Raw genomic sequence first — 23,349 nt, 5'->3', positions numbered from 1 at the left:
CCCACGTGCAGAGCACACTCCAATCACAGGCGAGAAAAAGGACACACTTTTGTCGCCAGGTGATATGGCCAAAATGTCAATCAGGATTCGCGATCCCCATGCTGATCGTCCCCTATTTTCATATTTCAACCCCAAGGCGATCGCAAATCGCATCTGATTTGCCAGGACCGCAGTCTCAACTCTTTTCGATCTGTGTTGACATATCGCCAGAGATCCTAGTGATCAGAATGTGTTTACTCATGACTCCTAATCCCTTCCCTTTTGGGGCGTCACGACCGATTGACAATCCTTTTCAGCCAGCGCATGATCAGCACGTGGCCGCCGTGATCGTGAGTTTTGATATTTAATATTCGGAAAATATTTATTGGAGTTTTTCCAACTAATTTTGTGGCCTGGCAAAATAATATGCTTTGATATTGGTTTATGTTTGTTTGAATTCTAAGAATGGCTTAAGTAGCCTTTCTTAATATTAAGAGCCCATCATAAGTTTACCATAATTTGATTTAGTTAGCATTTTAGATATATTCTCAATTGAACTTCATAAAGGGAAAAAGGGCATAAAGGATGATTATTTTTATAAGTTCATTTATTTATATATTTTAAATCGGAGGTTGGAACACATAAGCATAGCTATGTTTCTTAGTCTTCCCATGGATTCGAAAGTCAAAAGAGCTAGTCCAGCAGACTACTCTCTGGACTTCTGTGGGGATCAGGAAATGGGATCATCGGAGGCACTGCTAGCTTTAGTGGGCATGACCAGTGGCTTCCCAGATCTACCTAGTACTAAAGCCTACCTCTCGATGACCCAGTTTCCCAATCCTCGCTCAAGTGATTTTGCAATTGACCTAACAATTGGGCTAAGCGCGGGAGGGAATATGGAAATCTGGGGATCTAGACATCTAATCTTACGGATTTACGTGAAACTTTTGCAATCGAACTGGCCCCTTGAGCTCGAGCATTATTTGGCAATATACGAGCAGGCGGAGTGGCCTAATCTGGTGGACTGTGGACTGATCCCGTCCCGCGATCTCCTCCTTCGCTCGTAATCTGAGATTAAATTAAAATGTCGCAGGAAGGCAGGAGAGACGGAGGGCGAAGGTGGGCCTGTTCGGGACTCACCTCTGTTTGCGCTAAATCCCCGAGATCCAGAGGCCTAATCCTTTCGCTTGGCCCGACTACCTGACTACTGATCCGATGGCCCAGATCCCGAAACCATGCAACAGTCGCGCTACACACGAATTAACCTGATTAAAATTGTATTTTTCCCAAATTTATGGGATTAAGTTCCGTTCAAGTTCCTTTAACTCGTTTAAGCTACCGGATTTAGTTCAAGTGCTCGCCTGGATCTCCCCGGGAGATCTCAGGCCACTCGGCCTCTCAAGCCTCCGTGAGCCGATTTTTATTGGGCTGGCTTAATTAGCACAATTGTTTACAAATTTACCTTTCGTCATGCTGCAAAAGGATCGTTCCAGGATCCTCCTGAGATCGGTGTGTGAAATCCATGTCCCGCACACGCCCACAGCTCAAAATTCTAGACCTGGAGTCTTATGTTCTGCAATTCAGAGCAGATCAGCTATGTGTGAACCGAGCGTACTTCAATTCCATTTAAAAATTAGTGTAATCCAGAGCGAAAACGCTGTTCCATGCCTGTGCAGTGAAGCCCATCTCGTTGTCCCATTTCCCAATCAATTAGCTTGTGCAATTCATAAAGAAAATCTCTTAAAACCATGCTCTGATCGGCTATTGGCCGCTTTTGCCATATCAAACAGATATTGATCACTTTTATTAGTGCTAAATTGTGCTTGTTAAGTTGCTGAAATCATTTACAGCATGTTGGATGGCTTTTTGGCATAGGCTGCTTAACTCACTCCGACTTTCCTTCCGCGGGGCAGCTGTAAAGGCTTAAGCGGCCTTCCATTGGCGCCTGTAGAAGGATTCTTAGGTGGCTTGTGGTGTGGTCATGGCTATGGTGTGTGCGTTCCCTAGAAGACGACACAAATTCAATGCTTAAGCAAATAAAAACAAATATTTATGTGTAAAAACAAACCCCAGACGAGGCCCAAGGGCCTGTTGGCCGTAGAAAAACAAATCGTTTGTATGCCCCGTTGACCAAGCAGAAACACGTGCCCACTTATTATATTTTGGTTGGATTCCATTCCGGGGCTGGGAAGTCGAACTAACTCGCCATTGATGCTGGAATAACAAAAACGCAAGTCAAGCCATCGAAATGGATTTCGAGTCGCGTTTCCCCGACAGAAAGTTGCAATATGTTGTGTATTAGAGGCAGAGCAATTTCGATCCCTCAACCAATTCAAGTCCCATTCTCAGTCTCATTTTCATCCTCAACCTCATACCCATTCCCATTCCTAACTCCGATCTACGCCCCCTCGAGATTAATGAGGATGTGCGGCGTGTGTTTACTCTGCTATATTCCAAGTCCCGATTCCAAAATCCAGGATCCGAAGTCGAATCCTTTCACTGGACATGGGCATGAGCCACATGTGTTCGATTTCCAGCTGCTGACCACACTGGACATTGAACACAGTGAATACAGAACAGTGAACACTAAACCTGGACACTGAAAAAAGACCACTGAACACGCTCATTAGGCAGCCTTCCACTTAAGCATGAGTTGGCTGTTTTTGCATCTTTGATAAATTAACCAACAATGGAAGGCGAACTGTCGCTTGGCTCGTGTGGCTCTTTAAATGCTCAATTTCTGTGGCGGTTCCCTCAATTTCCTTTGGGATGTGACCAAAGGAAAGCTGAAGAATGGCAAGCACTTCCAAAACCCCATGTATCCATCGCAATTTTGGTACTATGATTTTAACTTCACTTATGAAGATCATATTTGGCCATAATTTTCATTATAACGATAACCCAACCTTAAGGAACTCGCTTTTTCTGACTGATTTAAAACTAATAATCTGCTAACAATTAGCCAAAAGTCTACAAATTTGAGCAATTAGCTTTACTAACAGCATATCCCAAAATCACCTCGTTTGCCACACTCCAAGAGAAAGGATCGACTGCAGGCTTCGTGGCAGGAGGCTGTTGAGGAACTTTCTTCCAGCAGTTCCATTGAATCGTTCCAGTTAACAATTAGTGAAGGAAAGTCGTGTGGCTCGTGTACCGAAATAATTCCACAGCCAGCGGTCCTTAGTCCTTCCAACCGAGTCCTTTCCTAATTATGCGTCGAAAAATTTAGAGCCTCAAATTACTTGAACAGTCCCAACAATTCGAACAAGAACGCAACATGAGCCACGGCAATGGAAATGCAAATGCCATTCGAGTTAATTAATCACGGCAACTTGTGGCAAATTGTATGCTGGGGCATCCAAGGATCAACCGGAACCGATGATCATTAGGAGTTTTGAGTTTTTGAGTTTAGAACGCCGAGCTAAGATGGCGTGGCATATGTGAGTGTTCCCCCTTTGTGTCTGAGGATTTGTTGGAAAACCCTGGCTAATGGTCTCCGCTGACATGCGAGACAATAAACGCGATAGATATTTATATACGGTTTGGTAGAGAAAAGGATTCCGGGGGACAGCGGGTCAGTTCCCAGGAAGAAGAACTCTTTTCTACGCTCCGATGATCTCTATTTGGCAAATAGCCCTCGATAATGACAAAAAGATAATCGGCGAAGGGTAAGACAGGAAGTGATCTGCTTTCTTCGCATCGTTTCCACTTGTCTGGCCACAAATTTGAGGTTGGCTGGCCAGATAATCTTATAATATTGCTACGCCAAGGCACAAATGTTCTCAAGTTTCCCCGACTTATTGTCAAAACAGACCCAGTATCAATGACAGAGGATTTCTCTATGGAGTGGGGCAGGTGGTGGTCACCAAATCGATTTAGTTAGGAGCTGGGGCGCAACGCACACAACCAAAAACTAATTTCACTGACTCCCAATAAATGTGTCAACGCGCCAAATTGATGGAGTGGGTGTCCGTCCCCAAAACTCCAAACCACCCCAAACTCCAGTCATCCACCCTGCTGCGTCCCAAAAAGAGAAAAAAAGTGAAAGAAGGGTTGAGACAACAATTGTAGGAAATTGCCAAAAGTGACCAAAACAGCGGTCAGCATTACGGCTGACCCGCAAAAATCCCAGAGAGCAACCACTTGTAATCAACCCAACGACATCCGGTTTTTGTTATCATTAAGCAACCGCCAGGGAAAGTAAGTCGGAAAAGGGCTTTCCCGCCCGACTCGACGCAGAACCCTTTCGTTTGCGATAATGAAAATGCCCCCGATGCTGTCTGTCTGTCGCCTGCTATTTATTTATTAAATGCAAGAGACTCCCTCGCCTCCGGATGGACACAATGGACAATGGACTGGGTCAGCTGGCACAGCTGTCACATTTTCCCTAAGCCCTGGATCTCTGGACCCGTCACCCACTGTCTCCATCCACCGCATCCCCCACCTCTCAATATCTCTGTGCCTATATCTTCTGGCTTTAATGAAGTTGCCGGGGATTCATTGCCTAGAGAACCCGTTTCCCACCAGACGGACAAAATGAAGTCGCTGCGGTGGTGGTTTTCCGAAATCCCTTCCAGCTGTGGTTTTTGCCTCTGATTGGTTGACTCACAGGGCTCTACTTTATTGCGAGTCCCGGAGTTTGGGAGAGTCTTGAATTTCGTTATAGGGCCACCAAAATGGCGCAATACTTGGCAATGGAGGATGTAACGTAATACGGTGATGGAACAACTTCGTGATAGGAAAAAGTTCTACTTATCTATCTATCTACTATAAACTTCTATACTTTTTCATAGATGTGAGACGCAGCTCTTTAAGAACGAAGTTAATCATTGGCGGGGTCAAATCACAGTTATACACCTATCGGTTTTACGAGTATAGACTAAGGTCGCATAGTTTTTGCTAACTGAACTAAAAGTTCATATTTGTAGTCCCCAGAAAAATGCGTTTACCTTTTGTGATTGTTTTGGATGACGTTGTGTAACGTCAGGGAAATCTGTCTGTTGAGCTCGACAGTTAGTCAAGTCATGTTGAATCCATTCCCGGCTTAAAAGTGGAGATCTTGCAGGATCTGGGCACTTGTCTTCAGGGGGATTACGCGGCTCGGAACACGCAATCTTATGCGAGATTAACTTGAGGCAGCCAGATAGTCAGGATTAGCTTGGAAGATCGAGAGAGCTATACCTGGTCACCTGTCGGATCATTGGGAAAACTCCTGCCCACAGAGCTTCCAAAAATATTTGTGTTTTTCTTCCGAGAAGCAAAAAATGCATTCTTGAAGATGAAAATGAAAATTATGAAATGATATGCTAGTCCATAATTTTGTCAGAACTGGGGACAATGGCACATTTTGCCACCTACAAAACTGTGAGCACAAAAGGCTTAAAGACCGTTTAATCTCATGGATTTATGGCTTGGTCGTTTTTAGTTTCATGTGAAAAAACTCGAGGCAAAAGGCAAATATGGCTCTCAAGAAGAGATCAGATCAGAACAGAACAGAACAGAACGGAACTCGGATACAATGGGTGTGGCCGGGACGAAGACTTTACAGGGTTAAATGCTCATATTACGAGCTGGCCAGGAGTCACTCCATGAAAGAGTTATGCGGAATAGGGCTTAGGACCGTTTAGTTCCGTTCTCCGTTCCAGGATTTCCCGTTTTTCGTCCGATTTCGATTGTATCTGGGCAGCATCCGTTCCGCAGGGAGATCGTGTTGGATGGATATGCTTTATATGCTGATGGGAGTTAAGAGATGGTGCGAACTGACAATTGACACAATTACCAGGACGGCCAAATCCGCAAACCGCTGCAATGGCATTTTGACAGCAATTGTCCTGGCCAACAATATGATCTGGGATCTTGGGCTCCGAACTGTAAACTGTTATCTGGAAAGGAAGAGGGGGCTGACAGTAGCCATTCTAACGGGGTTTCGTAGGCGGCTTTGCCCCGGAACCAAACAATGAAACAAAAAGGAGTGAAGCAGAAAGGACGCTACCGCAAAAAGGTGTGAAAATTTCAAGGGCCGATTGATAGATTGAGTGGGCCCGAGAAAATAAAAGAGTCGTGAGCCTCGATCGCAACTCTTTTTATGGGGGCTCTGCGACCCGGCAGTTTGATTAACTCCAGAAAAACCCCTAACGGTCCCCGTTCGCTGACTGACAATGGAATATGTGGCAGCTAATCAACAGTAAAATGCATAAAATTAAGTGAGCAATGAAAGGGGATTATTGGGAATAAGGGCCGGCGTGCCGAGTTATTTGAAATGTCTCACATTATCCGCACATAACTGTACCCCAAGCGGTTCTCACACAAATAGATACCGAATGCGGATCTGAGTCTTCGAACAATGGCCTAAACGTTGACAGTTCATCAAAGCGAATGATGCATGCAAAATGAATATTCCATCAGCGGCAAATACCCTGCAATCGAGCAGCAGTATAGCCATGCACTATGAAAAATCATGTACCTATTCTACGAGCATTTCAAAGCGAGCTAAAGTGATAACTGTTTTATTTTTTTATAGTTCGTAAAAACCACTTTCTTTGATATATTCTCTCTGGAGTTTTCACTCAGTGTAAGAAGTGATCTCCCACACTGAAATCAGCCGTAAAATGTGGCTTTCTTTGGATTGCTTTCTTTTGGTTGTCTTGTGTGTGTGCGAGTATTTTCCCAACCCGAGTATTTTCATTTTCCGTTGGCGATGGGCGTTGACACGGACACACCCCTCGATCCCCTGTATCCTGGCTATTTTCGTGAGATCCTGACAACAGGACAACAGTCACAATGATGGCGTAAGGAAGTAGCAAGTTAGTTTTGCCCATTTAAATAGCACTTCGGCAGTCGAGCTCTTTGTACGGTGATTTGACGAACATTATATGGCTTTATTATTACTGTTGTGTGGGGTCTCCCCTTCGATCGACCCATCGATCACCCCTAATCTTGACTTAGAACCTTGAACTTATCACGCCCCCGCCAGCCGTGTTTGGCATTTTAATGTTAGGTATTGGAATTTCAATATTTGAATATTTAAAGTCTGTGAGCTGGCATGTGTTTGGCCCAGGCAAACTTCAGATAGTAATTCGATAGACTTGCTGTCGCCCCATTTTAGAAGATGAGGTTCGCTTGATAAGCGAACCAAGAACCTATCCGAGTCTCCAGGCAAATGCCATTTGGGTAATCAAAACCGCACTAATTGGCATAGTAATGCAATACTGCTTTAGACTCTGGATGCCGGACTTTGGATTTCGGATTCCGTATTCCGGAATTGAGATTTGTTCGAGATCTTTTCGCTTCGATGGTCAGAAATGAATGAAGGACTCTATTTGAAGCGGCTCGACGTCTCTCAATTAAAGGATGCCATAATTGAGCAGCCTTTTGCTGGACGTAGGATTAGGAGCCATAGGATAACAATTAGCCAAAGGATTTGACGACGGAAGCTATGGCCATTGTGGGTTCCTTTTGAGTACTTAACTTGTGTCTTTTTAGTCGGGGGATCTTTTTGCTGTGCTGTGCACTTCCGTTTGCGGAAGTGGCCGAAGTAAATCCTCAGAAACATCCAACCTGAGCAATGCCCGTTCCCATTATCCTCGGCAAGTGTGCACTTTGCATATGCCAAGGAAAACAAACAAGTGATCCATGGTCCTCGATCCTTCTTTCTCAATCCTAGTTAGTCTTTTTCGCTTAGCCCAAACACTGTGCAGCGTGAAGAGAGGTTCCTTTGTCCTACCGAGGAGCACGTGTAATCCCCGTTCACTTCCTCGCCGACCGACTACTTACTTCCTCATTAGCATAGCATCGTAGGATATAGGGATATAGACGAGCCGAAATGCCTTTCCTGATGGGCTTAGGCGGCCATCGTGGCCGAAAATTAACTGAATTACGTACGGCAAAACTAATCATACATTTGAAAGCAGTCCCACTTTATCAATTGTGATGGAAGAACGGACCTTACAGGAAGTTGTTTCTTGTTCGGTTTTCTCCAGGACGGTTGCAACTCTCTTAAGTTACTCTTCATTACAAGAACCTAATATACGATAGAGAGGGAATCTAGATAATATGATTGCAGGACTCTTAGGTTTTTAGGGATAAAATGGCAAAAAATGCATTTGTCCATGTGAAAAACGAGAATAACATTTCGAAGAAAGAAAATGGCACTCCTAAGAGTCGTTACGTTGTTTTCAATTTGGTTTTACGACATGTAAGGCCCGTTTGAAATTATGGATTCCGATATGCGGCTGTTAACCCATTAAAACAAAGGACCGCGAAAGGAGTTAACGTTGATTCCCCGAATCCATATTTAAAACACTCCCCTCACCCTTTTCGGGCGGGCCATATACGGCGAAACCCCTTTCAGTCAATTAGTCGCTGATTTTCTTTGTGTCGCCTAGCAGCGAACCAATATAAAAATCGCGGGCACAATGGACAGAGGAGAGAACCCTTTTTTTACGGACCGCCGATGTCCAGAAACTTAAGTTTATGGCACCTTAAAAAACGGCAGCGGTCTCCGGAGATCGCGGATACGGGTTCGGAACGAGGCCTTTTCGCACGAAGCGTCCATTATGCAATAAAACTCTGGCTGTTTTTTAGGCAATAGTTAAAACCATAAAGTGGGTGGGCAACCCGTTCGGGAATCAGGTAGAAGATTCCGTAAAAAACGCGCCCAAGGTCACCACTCAAAGGATTGCACAAATATTGCATCTTTGGTTCGGAGCTCATTATAACGAAGCAACAGCAGTCGGAATATATGAATATATGGTTTTATGGTCTCTGTTTTTTAAGTTTTTTTTTTTTCGCTGAACCTGGTTTTTACAGGGAAATTGGCCAACTCTTTGGCTTCGACTCTGGCCGCGACTTTTTATGGTATCTGTTCGGGATCAGTAGGGCCTGGTTATATGGCTAGGATATGTTTTCGAGCGTAGGGATCTCAGGTAAACGATCGGCTCAATGACGAGGACGAGGACGGGGCCGAGTTTTAGTTTAATCCACCATTTTTACGGTTGGATTAGCGCACGGATTAGTGGATAAGTTCGCGGTTTTTTTTACTGATTACTGGATCGATCCCTCTTTTTATTTGCAATATCCGACTGAATGGAGAGCTGTAAAAAGTGAATGAATGAAAATTAGACAAGGTGGATGTGAGAGTCTAATGAAATCGAAAAAATGAATACAAAATAGTGTTATTGACTTTATGAGCTGTGCGACTACGTGTACTTTGTGAATATATACTGAAAAAACATAAGTAAGTTTCCTGCCGATTTGTTTCCCATGGATGCTACGCCAACTTTTCACTGTAAGCCACTTCCGTTCGCCATCAAGGTGACCGTTAGATTAAACAGTTAAGTAAAGGCAAACAAGTTGTGGAGGGTCCCACGCCACAGCGGAAGCCAAAGGTATAAAGGATAATGCAGCCATGATGTTTGAGAGGAGGGATAAACAAGAAATTGTCAACATCACGGACACTTGTCGCAATGTTCCTAGACTCTTGATCCTCTAGGTGGCGGCGTCATGAATCAAATGGCCAGACTGGCGAGTGTCCTTGGCCGGATTCGGGGAACGCAACTCTCCGTTACGAAAATGCGAAAAGGATGCGAATTACGACAGACGAAAGAAGCGGAAAACTGCAGAAACGCCAGAACTCGGCCTAATTTCCATAATTTGTCACGCACAATCCAGCGATGCAGATTTTGGATGGGCTGGTCAGCAAAAGGATTTCCAGACAAAAGCGCAAAACAAACGGATTTAGAATTCGCAACCCTTAAACATTGTGCATCTATCATCTACAGTCCGAGTTCTGCATAGTCCTCTAGAGCCAGTGGCTTTCTTTCTGGACAGAAATGTATGATATTGCCCTAGTTTATGGATGCTACTTTAAAGGGACTTCAACTTGAGGAGTATTCTGGAAACTTTGGACGTATCATAATGATTGATCTATACTCAGATGAAAAAGAGTTATAAGGAAATATGTTGATTTATTCACAAAAGACATTGCTGTTACATTTATATCTTCAGCTAGTTCTTGTACTAAGCACTAGCGCAGAGCCGATTCCTTGAAAACAAAATGTAAATCACGTCAAAGGCGACATAAGTTTCCCTGCTTTTCCTCATTGAATACCACTAAAGCCGCGGAAAAAACCATATCCTTTCCCAAGAACTAATGGAATAAAAAATTTCGAAAACTCTTTCTTTTTTTTTTTTTTTTTTTGGTAAATTACGCTAAATGGCGAAGTAACAATCGTACAAAGAGCTAAGATTTTTGCGAAAACCAAAGGAGGAGAAAGGGGCAGTCGCACCCTCGTAAAACCCTTTCGAAGGCGGCTAGACAGAGATGGCAATAGATGAGAGTGGGACAGGAACAGAATCACCCCTTTGCCCTTTGTACCGCCTACCTGCCTCGTACCGCTTCGGGTGCTCGCTCGTGTCCGCCATTTACATCTGAATGAAGCGTCGGCGCAGCCTCCGGATTTTGGGTATAAATTCAGGGGGTATCGGCGAGAGGAAATCAGTTTGCGTTCGACATCGTCAGCGTGAAGATATAGCAAGAACATAGCTAGACCAATCTATATAATCATCAATCAGTTGGATTAAACCCAGAAACATACATCATGCTAATGCACGAGAAACTCATCGCCGGGCAGTTCTTCGATCTCAAGAATGGTAAATTAACCACGCCCCTTGGACTCTCTTCGATCAGCAAACTAACCAGTCTTCTCTCTCCTGATCCTATAGATCGCAAGCCGTTGATGCACCACCATCAGTATCAGCACCACCAGACGCATCACCAGCAGCAATCACTGCACCACTTGCCGCACAGCCAATTGCCGGTTCAGGGATCCTTGGGCTTGCCTAAAATGGATCTCTATGCGGCATATGCCTACCAGCAGCAGTTGCTAGGAGCTGCACTCAGCCAGCAGCAACAGCAACAGCAACATCAGCAACTGCAACAGCAGCAGCATCAGCAACAGGCATCCTCTGCTGAGGTTTTAGATCTTTCACGGCGATGCGACAGCGTTGAAACGCCCAGGAAGACTCCATCACCCTATCAGACCAGCTACAGCTATGGCAGTGGTTCGCCCTCTGCCTCGCCCACCAGCAATCTTCTGTATGCCGCCCAGATGCAACAGCAACAGCAACAGCAGCAACATCAGCAGCAGCAACAATTGGCCTCCCTGTATCCCGCTTTTTACTACAACAACATTAAGCAGGAGCAAGCCACTCCGACTGCTGCCCCACCAAAGGTCACACCCACCGCTAGCCTCCTACAGACCTTTGCTGCCGCTTCTGCTGCAGCTGCCGCAGCTGCTGCTGCTTCATCGACCAACTCACCGAGACCCGCAAGCAATGCCAGCACTATGCAAATAGATGTCATGGAGAATCCCCAATCTCCGGCTGTTGAGGCCACCACACCAACCACATCCAGCAGTGGGGATGCAAGCAAGAATACTCGTCCCTTTAAGGCCTTTCCCCGGGATCCTTTGGTCATAGCTGCCAATTTCGCAGCCACCGATGTCCTTCTGGATAATCCGCGAGTGGAGCGCTACACAGAATACCGAAAGAGGGTTCTCGAGCAAATCAGGAGCTCCAACGGAGGATCACGCACCGTGACCAATCCCAAAATGCGAAGGACAAACTCAAGGAGCGGCTCCGTCAACGAAGGCAGCTCCTCGAACAACAATAGCGAAAGCGAGGATCGTGCTGCGGCGGAGGAGTCCAGCGACTGCGATTCCCAGGCGGGCAACTTCGAGGGAAAATCCTCCACCAGCAACTCCACCAATTTGGCCAACACCACTGGTGTCAACTCTGGGGTCAATTCGGGCAGCCAGGTGAAGGATGCCGCTTACTACGAGAGACGCCGTAAGAACAACGCCGCAGCCAAGAAGTCCCGCGATCGTCGCCGCATCAAGGAGGATGAGATCGCCATTAGGGCCGCCTATCTGGAGCGCCAGAACATTGAACTGCTGTGCCAAATTGATGCCCTCAAAGCCCAATTGGCCGCCTTCACCTCTGCCAAAGTAACCACCGCCTAAAAGTCCATTCCTCTCTTGATGCGTTGAACGCGAAGATCCGAATCGTAGATCCTATTTTTGGGTCAGCTTATCTGTGAATAGTTTAGGGGGCTCAAATTTCTTTTTTTTTTTTACACTCGCATTTAAGTACTGTAAGTCCTTGGAGTATACGATATATTTGTAAAATGTGTTAGCTATAAGTGCATCTCGCAATCTCACCAGTTATCTAATCAATCGAATCGCCTATAGATGTAGAAGTCCCAGATAGCTCTTAGTATTTGCCTAGTAAGTCATTTTTTTCATAACTCTAAGAAATAAATTTCAAAATAAATTATAAATAAAAACCTTAATCGGTATTTTTCAATTCATATTTATTATCTTTAGATTAGAACCGCAAAATCTTTTTAAATGCTAATCGATTCAAAACTAAATTACCATCCCAACATTTCATATACAAGTTATGGCAAAATACTGTCATTTGTCAATATAAAACAAATTTCGCATTTTTGATTAAACAAAAAAATGTTTCTTTTACAGGTTTGAATGCAGATTGACCAGGAATTAGAAAACGGATGCGTTGAGGTATGTCATTCCATATTTAGACCAATATTGGTTTAGTTATATACCATAATTCAGGAGAAAAATGAAATTAACAAATTTTCGATAACATCGGCATTTTTCTTTTGAAAATTGGCAAAAATAATGCAATTTACTCTGTAAAAAACTGATTTTTGTAGCGTTTCTTAGCTCTAACTAACGCACGGCTAAAACAGTGACTGTTTTATGCAGCTAACAACCAACACTGTAAACCCCTATACCTTCTTCTACCAGTATTGTTCTGATTTCGTTAGGGCGAGTGATGATTTAATGGCTAAAAGGCTGAAAAAACCTTTTTTATACAGAAGAGATCCCGGTTTGTTGCCGTTTCTTAGCTCTCACTTTGTCAACTCAAGGCGCACGGCTAAAACAGTGACTGTTCTTTGCAGCTAACAACCAAAACTGTAAACGCCTATACCCACTTCTAGCAGTATTGTTCTGATTTCGTTGGGGCGAGTGATGATTTAATGGCTAAAAGGCTGAAAAAACCTTTTTTATACAGAAGAGATCCCGGTTTGTTGCCGTTTCTTAGCTCTCACTTTGTCAAAACAAGGCGCACGGCTAAAACAGTGACTGTTCTTTGCAGCTAACAACCAAATTTGTAAACCCCTATACCTACTTTTACCAGTATTGTTCTGATTTCGTTGGGGCGAGTGAAGATTTAATGGCTAAAAGGCTGAAAAAACCTTTTTTATACAGAAGAGATCCCGGTTTGTTGCCGTTTCTTAGCTCTCACTTTGTCAACACAAGGCGCACGGCTAAAACAGTGACTGTTTTATGCAGCTAACAACCAAAACTGTAAACCCCTATACCTACTTTTACCAGTATTATTCTGATTTCGTTAGGGCGAGTGAAGATTTAATGGCTAAAAGGCTGAAAAAACCTTTTTTATACAGAAGAGATCCCGGTTTGTTGCCGTTTCTTAGCTCTCACTTTGTCAAAACAAGGCGCACGGCTAAAACAGTGACTGTTCTTTGCAGCTAACAACCAAAACTGTAAACGCCTATACCCACTTCTAGCAGTATTGTTCTGATTTCGTTGGGGCGAGTGATGATTTAATGGCTAAAAGGCTGAAAAAACCTTTTTTATACAGAAGAGATCCCGGTTTGTTGCCGTTTCTTAGCTCTCACTTTGTCAAAACAAGGCGCACGGCTAAAACAGTGACTGTTCTTTGCAGCTAACAACCAAATTTGTAAACCCCTATACCTACTTTTACCAGTATTGTTCTGATTTCGTTGGGGCGAGTGATGATTTAACGGCTAAAAGGCTGAAAAAACCTTTTTTATACAGAAGAGATCCCGGTTTGTTGCCGTTTCTTAGCTCTCACTTTGTCAAAACAAGGCGCACGGCTAAAACAGTGACTGTTCTTTGCCGCTAACAACCAAAACTGTAAACCCCTATACCTACTTTTACCAGTATTGTTCTGATTTCGTTGGGGCGAGTGAAGATTTAATGGCTAAAAGGCTGAAAAAACCTTTTTATACAGAAGAGATCCCGGTTTGTTGCCGTTTCTTAGCTCTCACTTTGTCAAAACAAGGCGCACGGCTAAAACAGTGACTGTTCTTTGCAGCTAACAACCAAAACTGTAAACGCCTATACCCACTTCTAGCAGTATTGTTCTGATTTCGTTGGGGCGAGTGATGATTTAATGGCTAAAAGGCTGAAAAAACCTTTTTTATACAGAAGAGATCCCGGTTTGTTGCCGTTTCTTAGCTCTCACTTTGTCAAAACAAGGCGCACGGCTAAAACAGTGACTGTTCTTTGCAGCTAACAACCAAATTTGTAAACCCCTATACCTACTTTTACCAGTATTGTTCTGATTTCGTTGGGGCGAGTGATGATTTAACGGCTAAAAGGCTGAAAAAACCTTTTTTATACAGAAGAGATCCCGGTTTGTTGCCGTTTCTTAGCTCTCACTTTGTCAAAACAAGGCGCACGGCTAAAACAGTGACTGTTCTTTGCAGCTAACAACGAAAGCTGTAAACCCCTATACCTACTTTTACCAGTATTGTTCTGATTTCGCTGGGGCGAGTGATGATTTAATGGCTAAAAGGCTGAAAAAACCTTCTTTATACAGAAGAGATCCCGGTTTGTTGCCGTTTCTTAGCTCTTACTTTGTCAAAACAAGGCGCACGGCTAAAACAGTGAATTTTCTATGCAGCCAACAACCAAAACTGTAAACCCCTATACCTACTTTTACCAGTATTGTTCTGATTTCGTTGGGGCGAGTGCTGATTTAATGGCTAAAATGTCAAAAACCCTGTTCTTGATAGAAATTTGCAATATTATTTTGGGGTTTTTTACTCTATCTCGGTCAAAACAAGACGCACAGCCAAAAGAACGACTGTTTTGTGCTGCTAACGACCAACATTTACCATCCCTATCACTCGTTTTTTGATTTTGGGAAAATCAATTTTGGCCCAAATTTTGCATTTTCGATAAGGGGTACCATCATCAAAATTTTAAAAAATGCCCAAAAATGAAGTTTTCCAGATTTGAATGCAAATCAATTGGGAATCATAGCAATCAAATTACGAGTCCTACGAGGTATTACATTCCCCATTTGGACCATTTTTTGGCTGTGCTATAGCAAAAAACTGATTTTTTTGTGGGCAAAATCATGAATACGCCTTTTGACAGTATGGATTTCGGATTTGTTGCCGTTTCTTAGCTCTCACTTTGTCAACACAAGGCGCACGGCTAAAACAGTGACTGTTCTTTGCAGCTAACAACCAAATTTGTAAACCCCTATACCTACTTTTACCAGTATTGTTCTGATTTCGTTGGGGCGAGTGATGATTAAACGGCTAAAAGGCTGAAAAAACCTTTTTTATACAGAAGAGATCCCGGTTTGTTGCCGTTTCTTAGCTCTTACTTTGTCAAAACAAGGCGCACGGCTAAAACAGTGAATTTTCTATGCAGCCAACAACCAAAACTGTAAACCCCTATACCTACTTTTACCAGTATTGTTCTGATTTCGTTGGGGCGAGTGAAGATTTAATGGCTAAAAGGCTGAAAAAACCTTTTTTATACAGAAGAGATCCCGGTTTGTTGCCGTTTCTTAGCTCTCACTTTGTCAAAACAAGGCGCACGGCTAAAACAGTGACTGTTCTTTGCCGCTAACAACCAAAACTGTAAACCCCTATACCTACTTTTACCAGTATTGTTCTGATTTCGTTGGGGCGAGTGAAGATTTAATGGCTAAAAGGCTGAAAAAACCTTTTTTATACAGAAGAGATCCCGGTTTGTTGCCGTTTCTTAGCTCTCACTTTGTCAAAACAAGGCGCACGGCTAAAACAGTGACTGTTCTTTGCAGCTAACAACCAAAACTGTAAACGCCTATACCCACTTCTAGCAGTATTGTTCTGATTTCGTTGGGGCGAGTGATGATTTAACGGCTAAAAGGCTGAAAAAACCTTTTTTATACAGAAGAGATCCCGGTTTGTTGCCGTTTCTTAGCTCTCACTTTGTCAAAACAAGGCGCACGGCTAAAACAGTGACTGTTCTTTGCAGGTAACAACCAAAGCTGTGAACCCCTATACCTATTTTTACCAGTATTGTTCTGATTTCGTTGGAGCGAGTGCTGATTTAATGGCTAAAATGTCAAAAACCCTGTTCTTGATAGAAATTTGCAATATTATTTTGGGGTTTTTTACTCTATCTCGGTCAAAACAAGACGCACAGCCAAAAGAACGACTGTTTTGTGCTGCTAACGACCAACATTTACCATCCCTATCACTCGTTTTTTGATTTTGGGAAAATCAATTTTGGCCCAAATTTTGCATTTTCGATAAGGGGTACCATCATCAAAATTTTAAAAAATGCCCAAAAATGAAGTTTTCCAGATTTGAATGCAAATCAATTGGGAATCATAGCAATCAAATTACGAGTCCTACGAGGTATTACATTCCCCATTTGGACCATTTTTGGCTGTGCTATAGCAAAAAAACTGATTTTTTTGTGGGCAAAATCATGAATACGCCTTTTGACAGTATGGATTTCGGATTTGTTGCCGTTTCTTAGCTCTCACTTTGTCAACACAAGGCGCACGGCTAAAACAGTGACTGTTCTTTGCAGCTAACAACCAAATTTGTAAACCCCTATACCTACTTTTACCAGTATTGTTCTGATTTCGTTGGGGCGAGTGATGATTTAACGGCTAAAAGGCTGAAAAAACCTTTTTTATACAGAAGAGATCCCGGTTTGTTGCCGTTTCTTAGCTCTCACTTTGTCAACACAAGGCGCACGGCTAAAACAGTGACTGTTTTATGCAGCTAACAACCAAAACTGTAAACCCCTATACCTACTTTTACCAGTATTGTTCTGATTTCGTTGGGGCGAGTGATGATTTAACGGCTAAAAGGCTGAAAAAACCTTTTTTATACAGAAGAGATCCCGGTTTGTTGCCGTTTCTTAGCTCTCACTTTGTCAAAACAAGGCGCACGGCTAAAACAGTGACTGTTCTTTGCAGGTAACAACCAAAGCTGTGAACCCCTATACCTATTTTTACCAGTATTGTTCTGATTTCGTTGGAGCGAGTGCTGATTTAATGGCTAAAATGTCAAAAACCCTGTTCTTGATAGAAATTTGCAATATTATTTTGGGGTTTTTTACTCTATCTCGGTCAAAACAAGACGCACAGCCAAAAGAACGACTGTTTTGTGCTGCTAACGACCAACATTTACCATCCCTATCACTCGTTTTTTGATTTTGGGAAAATCAATTTTGGCCCAAATTTTGCATTTTCGATAAGGGGTACCATCATCAAAATTTTAAAAAATGCCCAAAATGAAGTTTTCCAGATTTGAATGCAAATCAATTGGGAATCATAGCAATCAAATTACGAGTCCTACGAGGTATTACATTCCCCATTTGGACCATTTTTGGCTGTGCTATAGCAAAAAAACTGATTTTTTTGTGGGCAAAATCATGAATACGCCTTTTGACAGTATGGATTTCGGATTTGTTGCCGTTTCTTAGCTCTCACTTTGTCAACACAAGGCGCACGGCTAAAACAGTGACTGTTCTTTGCAGCTAACAACCAAAACTGTAAACCCCTATACCTACTTTTACCAGTATTGTTCTGATTTCGTTGGGGCGAGTGATGATTTAACGGCTAAAAGGCTGAAAAAACCTTTTTTATACAGAAGAAATCCCGGTTTGTTGCCGTTTCTTAGCTCTCATTTTGTCAAAACAAGGCGCACGGCTAAAACAGTGACTGTTCTTTGCAGCTAACAACGAAAGCTGTAATCCCCTATACCTACTTTTACCAGTATTGTTCTGATTTCGTTGGGGCGAGTGATGATTTAACGGCTAAAAGGCTGAAAAAACCTTTTTTATACAGAAGAGATCCCGGTTTGTTGCCGTTTCTTAGCTCTTACTTTGTCAAAACACGGCGCACGGCTAAAACAGTGACTGTTCTTTGCAGCTAACAACCAAATTTGTAAACCCCTATACCTACTTTTACCAGTATTGTTCTGATTTCGTTGGGGCGAGTGATGATTTAACGGCTAAAAGGCTGAAAAAACCTTTTTTATACAGAAGAGATCCCGGTTTGTTGCGGTTTCTTAGCTCTCACTTTGTCAAAACAAGGCGCACGGCTAAAACAGTGACTGTTCTTTGCAGCTAACAACGAAAGCTGTAATCCCCTATACCTACTTTTACCAGTATTGTTCTGATTTCGTTGGGGCGAGTGATGATTTAACGGCTAAAAGGCTGAAAAAACCTTTTTTATACAGAAGAGATCCCGGTTTGTTGCCGTTTCTTAGCTCTTACTTTGTCAAAACACGGCGCACGGCTAAAACAGTGACTGTTCTTTGCAGCTAACAACCAAATTTGTAAACCCCTATACCTACTTTTACCAGTATTGTTCTGATTTCGTTGGGGCGAGTGATGATTTAACGGCTAAAAGGCTGAAAAAACCTTTTTTATACAGAAGAGATCCCGGTTTGTTGCCGTTTCTTAGCTCTCACTTTGTCAAAACAAGGCGCACGGCTAAAACAGTGACTGTTCTTTGCAGCTAACAACGAAAGCTGTAATCCCCTATATCTACTTTTACCAGTATTGTTCTGATTTCGTTGGGGCGAGTGATGATTTAACGGCTAAAAGGCTGAAAAAACCTTTTTTATACAGAAGAGATCCCGGTTTGTTGCCGTTTCTTAGCTCTTACTTTGTCAAAACACGGCGCACGGCTAAAACAGTGACTGTTCTTTGCAGCTAACAACGAAAGCTGTAATCCCCTATACCTACTTTTACCAGTATTGTTCTGATTTCGTTAGGGCGAGTGATGATTTAACGGCTAAAAGGCTGAAAAAACCTTTTTATACAGAAGAGATCCCGGTTTGTTGCCGTTTCTTAGCTCTTACTTTGTCAAAACACGGCGCACGGCTAAAACAGTGACTGTTCTTTGCAGCTAACAACCAAATTTGTAAACCCCTATACCTACTTTTACCAGAATTGTTCGGATTTTGTTGGAGCGAGTGCTGATTTAATGGCTAAAATGTCAAAAACCCTGTTCTTGATAGAAATTTGCAATATTATTTTGGGGTTTTTTACTCTATCTCGGTCAAAACAAGACGCACAGCCAAAAGAACGACTGTTTTGTGCTGCTAACGACCAACATTTACCATCCCTATCACTCGTTTTTCGATTTTGGGAAAATCAATTTTGGCCCAAATTTTGCATTTTCGATAAGGGGTACCATCATCAAAATTTTAAAAAATGCTCAAAAATGAAGTTTTCCAGATTTGAATGCAAATCAATTGGGAATCATAGCAACCAAGTTACGAGTCCTACGAGGTATTACATTCCCCATTTGGACAATTTTTGGCTGTGCTATAGCAAAAAAACTGATTTTTTTGAAAGCAAAATCATGAATACGCCTTTTGACAGTATGGATTTCGGATTTGTTGCCGTTTCTTAGCTCTCACTTTGTCAACACAAGGCGCACGGCTAAAACAGTGACTGTTTTATGCAGCTAACAACCAAAACTGTAAACCCCTATACCTACTTTTACCAGTATTGTTCTGATTTCGTTGGGGCGAGTGATGATTTAACGGCTAAAAGGCTGAAAAAACCTTTTTTATACAGAAGAGATCCCGGTTTGTTGCCGTTTCTTAGCTCTCACTTTGTCAAAACAAGGCGCACGGCTAAAACAGTGACTGTTCTTTGCAGCTAACAACGAAAGCTGTAATCCCCTATACCTACTTTTACCAGTATTGTTCTGATTTCGTTGGGGCGAGTGATGATTTAACGGCTAAAAGGCTGAAAAAACCTTTTTTATACAGAAGAGATCCCGGTTTGTTGCCGTTTCTTAGCTCTTACTTTGTCAAAACACGGCGCACGGCTAAAACAGTGACTGTTCTTTGCAGCTAACAACCAAATTTGTAAACCCCTATACCTACTTTTACCAGAATTGTTCGGATTTTGTTGGAGCGAGTGCTGATTTAATGGCTAAAATGTCAAAAACCCTGTTCTTGATAGAAATTTGCAATATTATTTTGGGGTTTTTACTCTATCTCGGTCAAAACAAGACGCACAGGCAAAAGAACGACTGTTTTGTGCTGCTAACGACCAACATTTACCATCCCTATCACTCGTTTTTCGATTTTGGGAAAATCAATTTTGGCCCAAATTTTGCATTTTCGATAAGGGGTACCATCATCAAAATTTTAAAAAATGCCCAAAAATGAAGTTTTCCAGATTTGAATGCAAATCAATTGGGAATCATAGCAACCAAGTTACGAGTCCTACGAGGTATTACATTCCCCATTTGGACAATTTTTGGCTGTGCTATAGCAAAAAAACTGATTTTTTTGAGGGCAAAATCATGAATACGCCTTTTGACAGTATGGATTTCGGATTTGTTGCCGTTTCTTAGCTCTCACTTTGTCAACACAAGGCGCACGGCTAAAACGGTGACTGTTTTATGCAGCTAACAACCAATACTGTAAACCCCTATACCTACTTTTACCAGTATTGTTCTGATTTCGTTGGGGCGAGTGATGATTTAATGGCTAAAAGGCTGAAAAAACCTTTTTTATACAGAAGAAATCCCGGTTTGTTGCCGTTTCTTAGCTCTCACTTTGTCAAAACAAGGCGCACGGCTAAAACAGTGACTGTTCTTTGCAGCTAATAACGAAAGCTGTAATCCCCTATACCTACTTTTACCAGTATTGTTCTGATTTCGTTGGGGCGAGTGATGATTTAACGGCTAAAAGGCTGAAAAAACCTTTTTTATACAGAAGAGATCCCGGTTTGTTGCCGTTTCTTAGCTCTTACTTTGTCAAAACACGGCGCACGGCTAAAACAGTGACTGTTCTTTGCAGCTAACAACCAATACTGTAAACCCCTATACCTACTTTTACCAGTATTGTTCTGATTTCGTTGGGGCGAGTGATGATTTAATGGCTAAAAGGCTGAAAAAACCTTTTTTATACCGAAGAAATCCCGGTTTGTTGCCGTTTCTTAGCTCTCACTTTGTCAACACAAGGCGCACGGCTAAAACAGTGACTGTTCTTTGCAGCTAACAACCAAATTTGTAAACCCCTATACCTACTTTTACCAGAATTGTTCGGATTTTGTTGGAGCGAGTGCTGATTTAATGGCTAAAATGTCAAAAACCCCATTCTTGATAGAAATTTGCAATATTATTTTGGGGTTTTTTACTCTATCTCGGTCAAAACAAGACGCACAGCCAAAAGAACGACTGTTTTGTGCTGCTAACGACCAACATTTACCATCCCTATCACTCGTTTTTCGATTTTGGGAAAATCAATTTTGGCCCAAATTTTGCATTTTCGATAAGGGGTACCATCATCAAAATTTTAAAAAATGCCCAAAAATGAAGTTTTCCAGATTTGAATGCAAATCAATTGGGAATCATAGCAATCAAATTACGAGTCCTACGAGGTATTACATTCCCCATTTGGACAATTTTTGGCTGTGCTATAGCAAAAAAACTGATTTTTTTGTGGGCAAAATCATGAATACGCCTTTTGACAGTATGGATTTCGGATTTGTTGCCGTTTCTTAGCTCTCACTTTGTCAACACAAGGCGCACGGCTAAAACGGTGACTGTTTTATGCAGCTAACAACCAATACTGTAAACGCCTATACCTACTTTTACCAGTATTGTTCTGATTTCGTTGGGGCGAGAGATGATTTAATGGCTAAAAGGCTGAAAAAACCTTTTTTATACAGAAGAGATCCCGGTTTGTTGCCGTTTCTTAGCTCTCACTTTGTCAAAACAAGGCGCACGGCTAAAACAGTGACTGTTCTTTGCAGCTAACAACCAAAGCTGTAAACCCCTATACCTACTTTTACCAGTATTGTTCTGATTTCGTTGGAGCGAGTGATGATTTAATGGCTAAAATGTCAAAAACCCTGTTCTTGATAGAAATTTGCAATATTATTTTGGGGTTTTTTACTCTATCTCGGTAAAAACAAGACGCACAGCCAAAAGAACGACTGATTTGTGCTGCTAACGTCCAACATTTACCATCCCTATCACTCGTTTTTTGATTTTGGGAAAATCAATTTTGGCCCAAATTTTGAATTTTCGATAAGGGGTACCATCATCAAAATTTTAAAAAATGTCCAAAAATGAAGTTTTTCAGATTTGAATGGAAATCAATTGGGAATCATAGCAATCAAATTACGAGTCCTACGAGGTATTACATTCCCTATTTGGACCATTTTTGGCTGTGCTATAGCAAAAAAACTGATTTTTTTGTGGGCAAAATCATGAATACGCCTTTTGACAGTATAGATTTCGGATTTGTTGCCGTTTCTTAGCTCTCACTTTGTCAACACAAGGCGCACGGCTAAAACGGTGACTGTTTTATGCAGCTAACAACCAAAACTGTAAACGCCTATACCTACTTCTAGCAGTATTGTTCTGATTTCGTTGGGGCGAGTGATGATTTAATGGCTAAAAGGCTGAAAAAACCTTTTTTATACAGAAGAGATCCCGGTTTGTTGCCGTTTCTTAGCTCTCACTTTGTCAAAACAAGACGCACGGCTAAAACAGTGACTGTTCTATGCAGCCAACAACCAAAACTGTAAACCCCTATACCTTCTTTTACCAGTATTGTTCTGATTTCGTTGGGGCGAGTGATGATTTAATGGCTAAAATGTCAAAAACCCTATTCGTGACAGAAATTTGCAATATTATTTTGGGTCGATGAATACGCCTTTTGACAGTATGGATTTCGGATTTGTTGCCGTTTCTTAGCTCTCACTTTGTCAACACAAGGCGCACGGCTAAAACAGTGACTGTTTTATGCAGCTAACAACCAATACTGTAAACGCCTATACCTACTTTTACCAGTATTGTTCTGATTTCGTTGGGGCGAGAGATGATTTAATGGCTAAAAGGCTGAAAAAACCTTTTTTATACAGAAGAGATCCCGGTTTGTTGCCGTTTCTTAGCTCTCACTTTGTCAAAACAAGGCGCACGGCTAAAACAGTGACTGTTCTTTGCAGCTAACAACCAAAGCTGTAAACCCCTATACCTACTTTTACCAGTATTGTTCTGATTTCGTTGGAGCGAGTGATGATTTAATGGCTAAAATGTCAAAAACCCTGTTCTTGATAGAAATTTGCAATATTATTTTGGGGTTTTTTACTCTATCTCGGTCAAAACAAGACGCACAGCCAAAAGAACGACTGATTTGTGCTGCTAACGTCCAACATTTACCATCCCTATCACTCGTTTTTTGATTTTGGGAAAATCAATTTTGGCCCAAATTTTGAATTTTCGATAAGGGGTACC

General features: G+C 42.2%; 2 protein-coding genes across 2 annotated transcripts in view; both read left to right on the top strand.

The window, feature by feature from the left end:
• The window catches only part of LOC108105534 (40S ribosomal protein S12, mitochondrial), a 36,566-nt gene that overhangs the window by 4,726 nt on the left and 8,491 nt on the right, over positions 1 to 23,349 (top strand). The window contains exon 3 of the mRNA XM_041818475.1: positions 12,516 to 12,560. The gene's annotated coding sequence lies outside the window, so the exon portion shown is untranslated. The remainder of the gene's footprint in view (positions 1 to 12,515; positions 12,561 to 23,349) is intronic.
• LOC108105533 (protein giant) lies at positions 10,446 to 12,234 on the top strand. The gene is made up of 2 exons (XM_017212163.1): positions 10,446 to 10,629; positions 10,702 to 12,234. The coding sequence occupies exons 1-2, from the start codon at positions 10,578 to 10,580 to the stop codon at positions 11,997 to 11,999; spliced, it is 1,350 nt and encodes a 449-aa protein (XP_017067652.1). The 5' UTR covers positions 10,446 to 10,577; the 3' UTR covers positions 12,000 to 12,234.

The sequence above is a fragment of the Drosophila eugracilis genome, unplaced genomic scaffold, assembly GCF_018153835.1.
Source record: "Drosophila eugracilis isolate 14026-0451.02 unplaced genomic scaffold, ASM1815383v1 contig_2167, whole genome shotgun sequence".
Lineage (NCBI taxonomy): Eukaryota > Metazoa > Arthropoda > Insecta > Diptera > Drosophilidae > Drosophila > Drosophila eugracilis.
This window is presented reverse-complemented; position numbering and strand designations above follow the sequence as displayed.

Excerpts from the sequence above, each read along its gene's own strand:
- LOC108105533 (XM_017212163.1), top strand. The coding sequence starts at position 10,578 with ATGCTAATGCACGAGAAACTCATCGCCGGGCAGTTCTTCGATCTCAAG. Across the intron at positions 10,630-10,701 it reads GTTCTTCGATCTCAAGAATG|ATCGCAAGCCGTTGATGCAC; the intron begins GTAAATTAACCA and ends CTGATCCTATAG.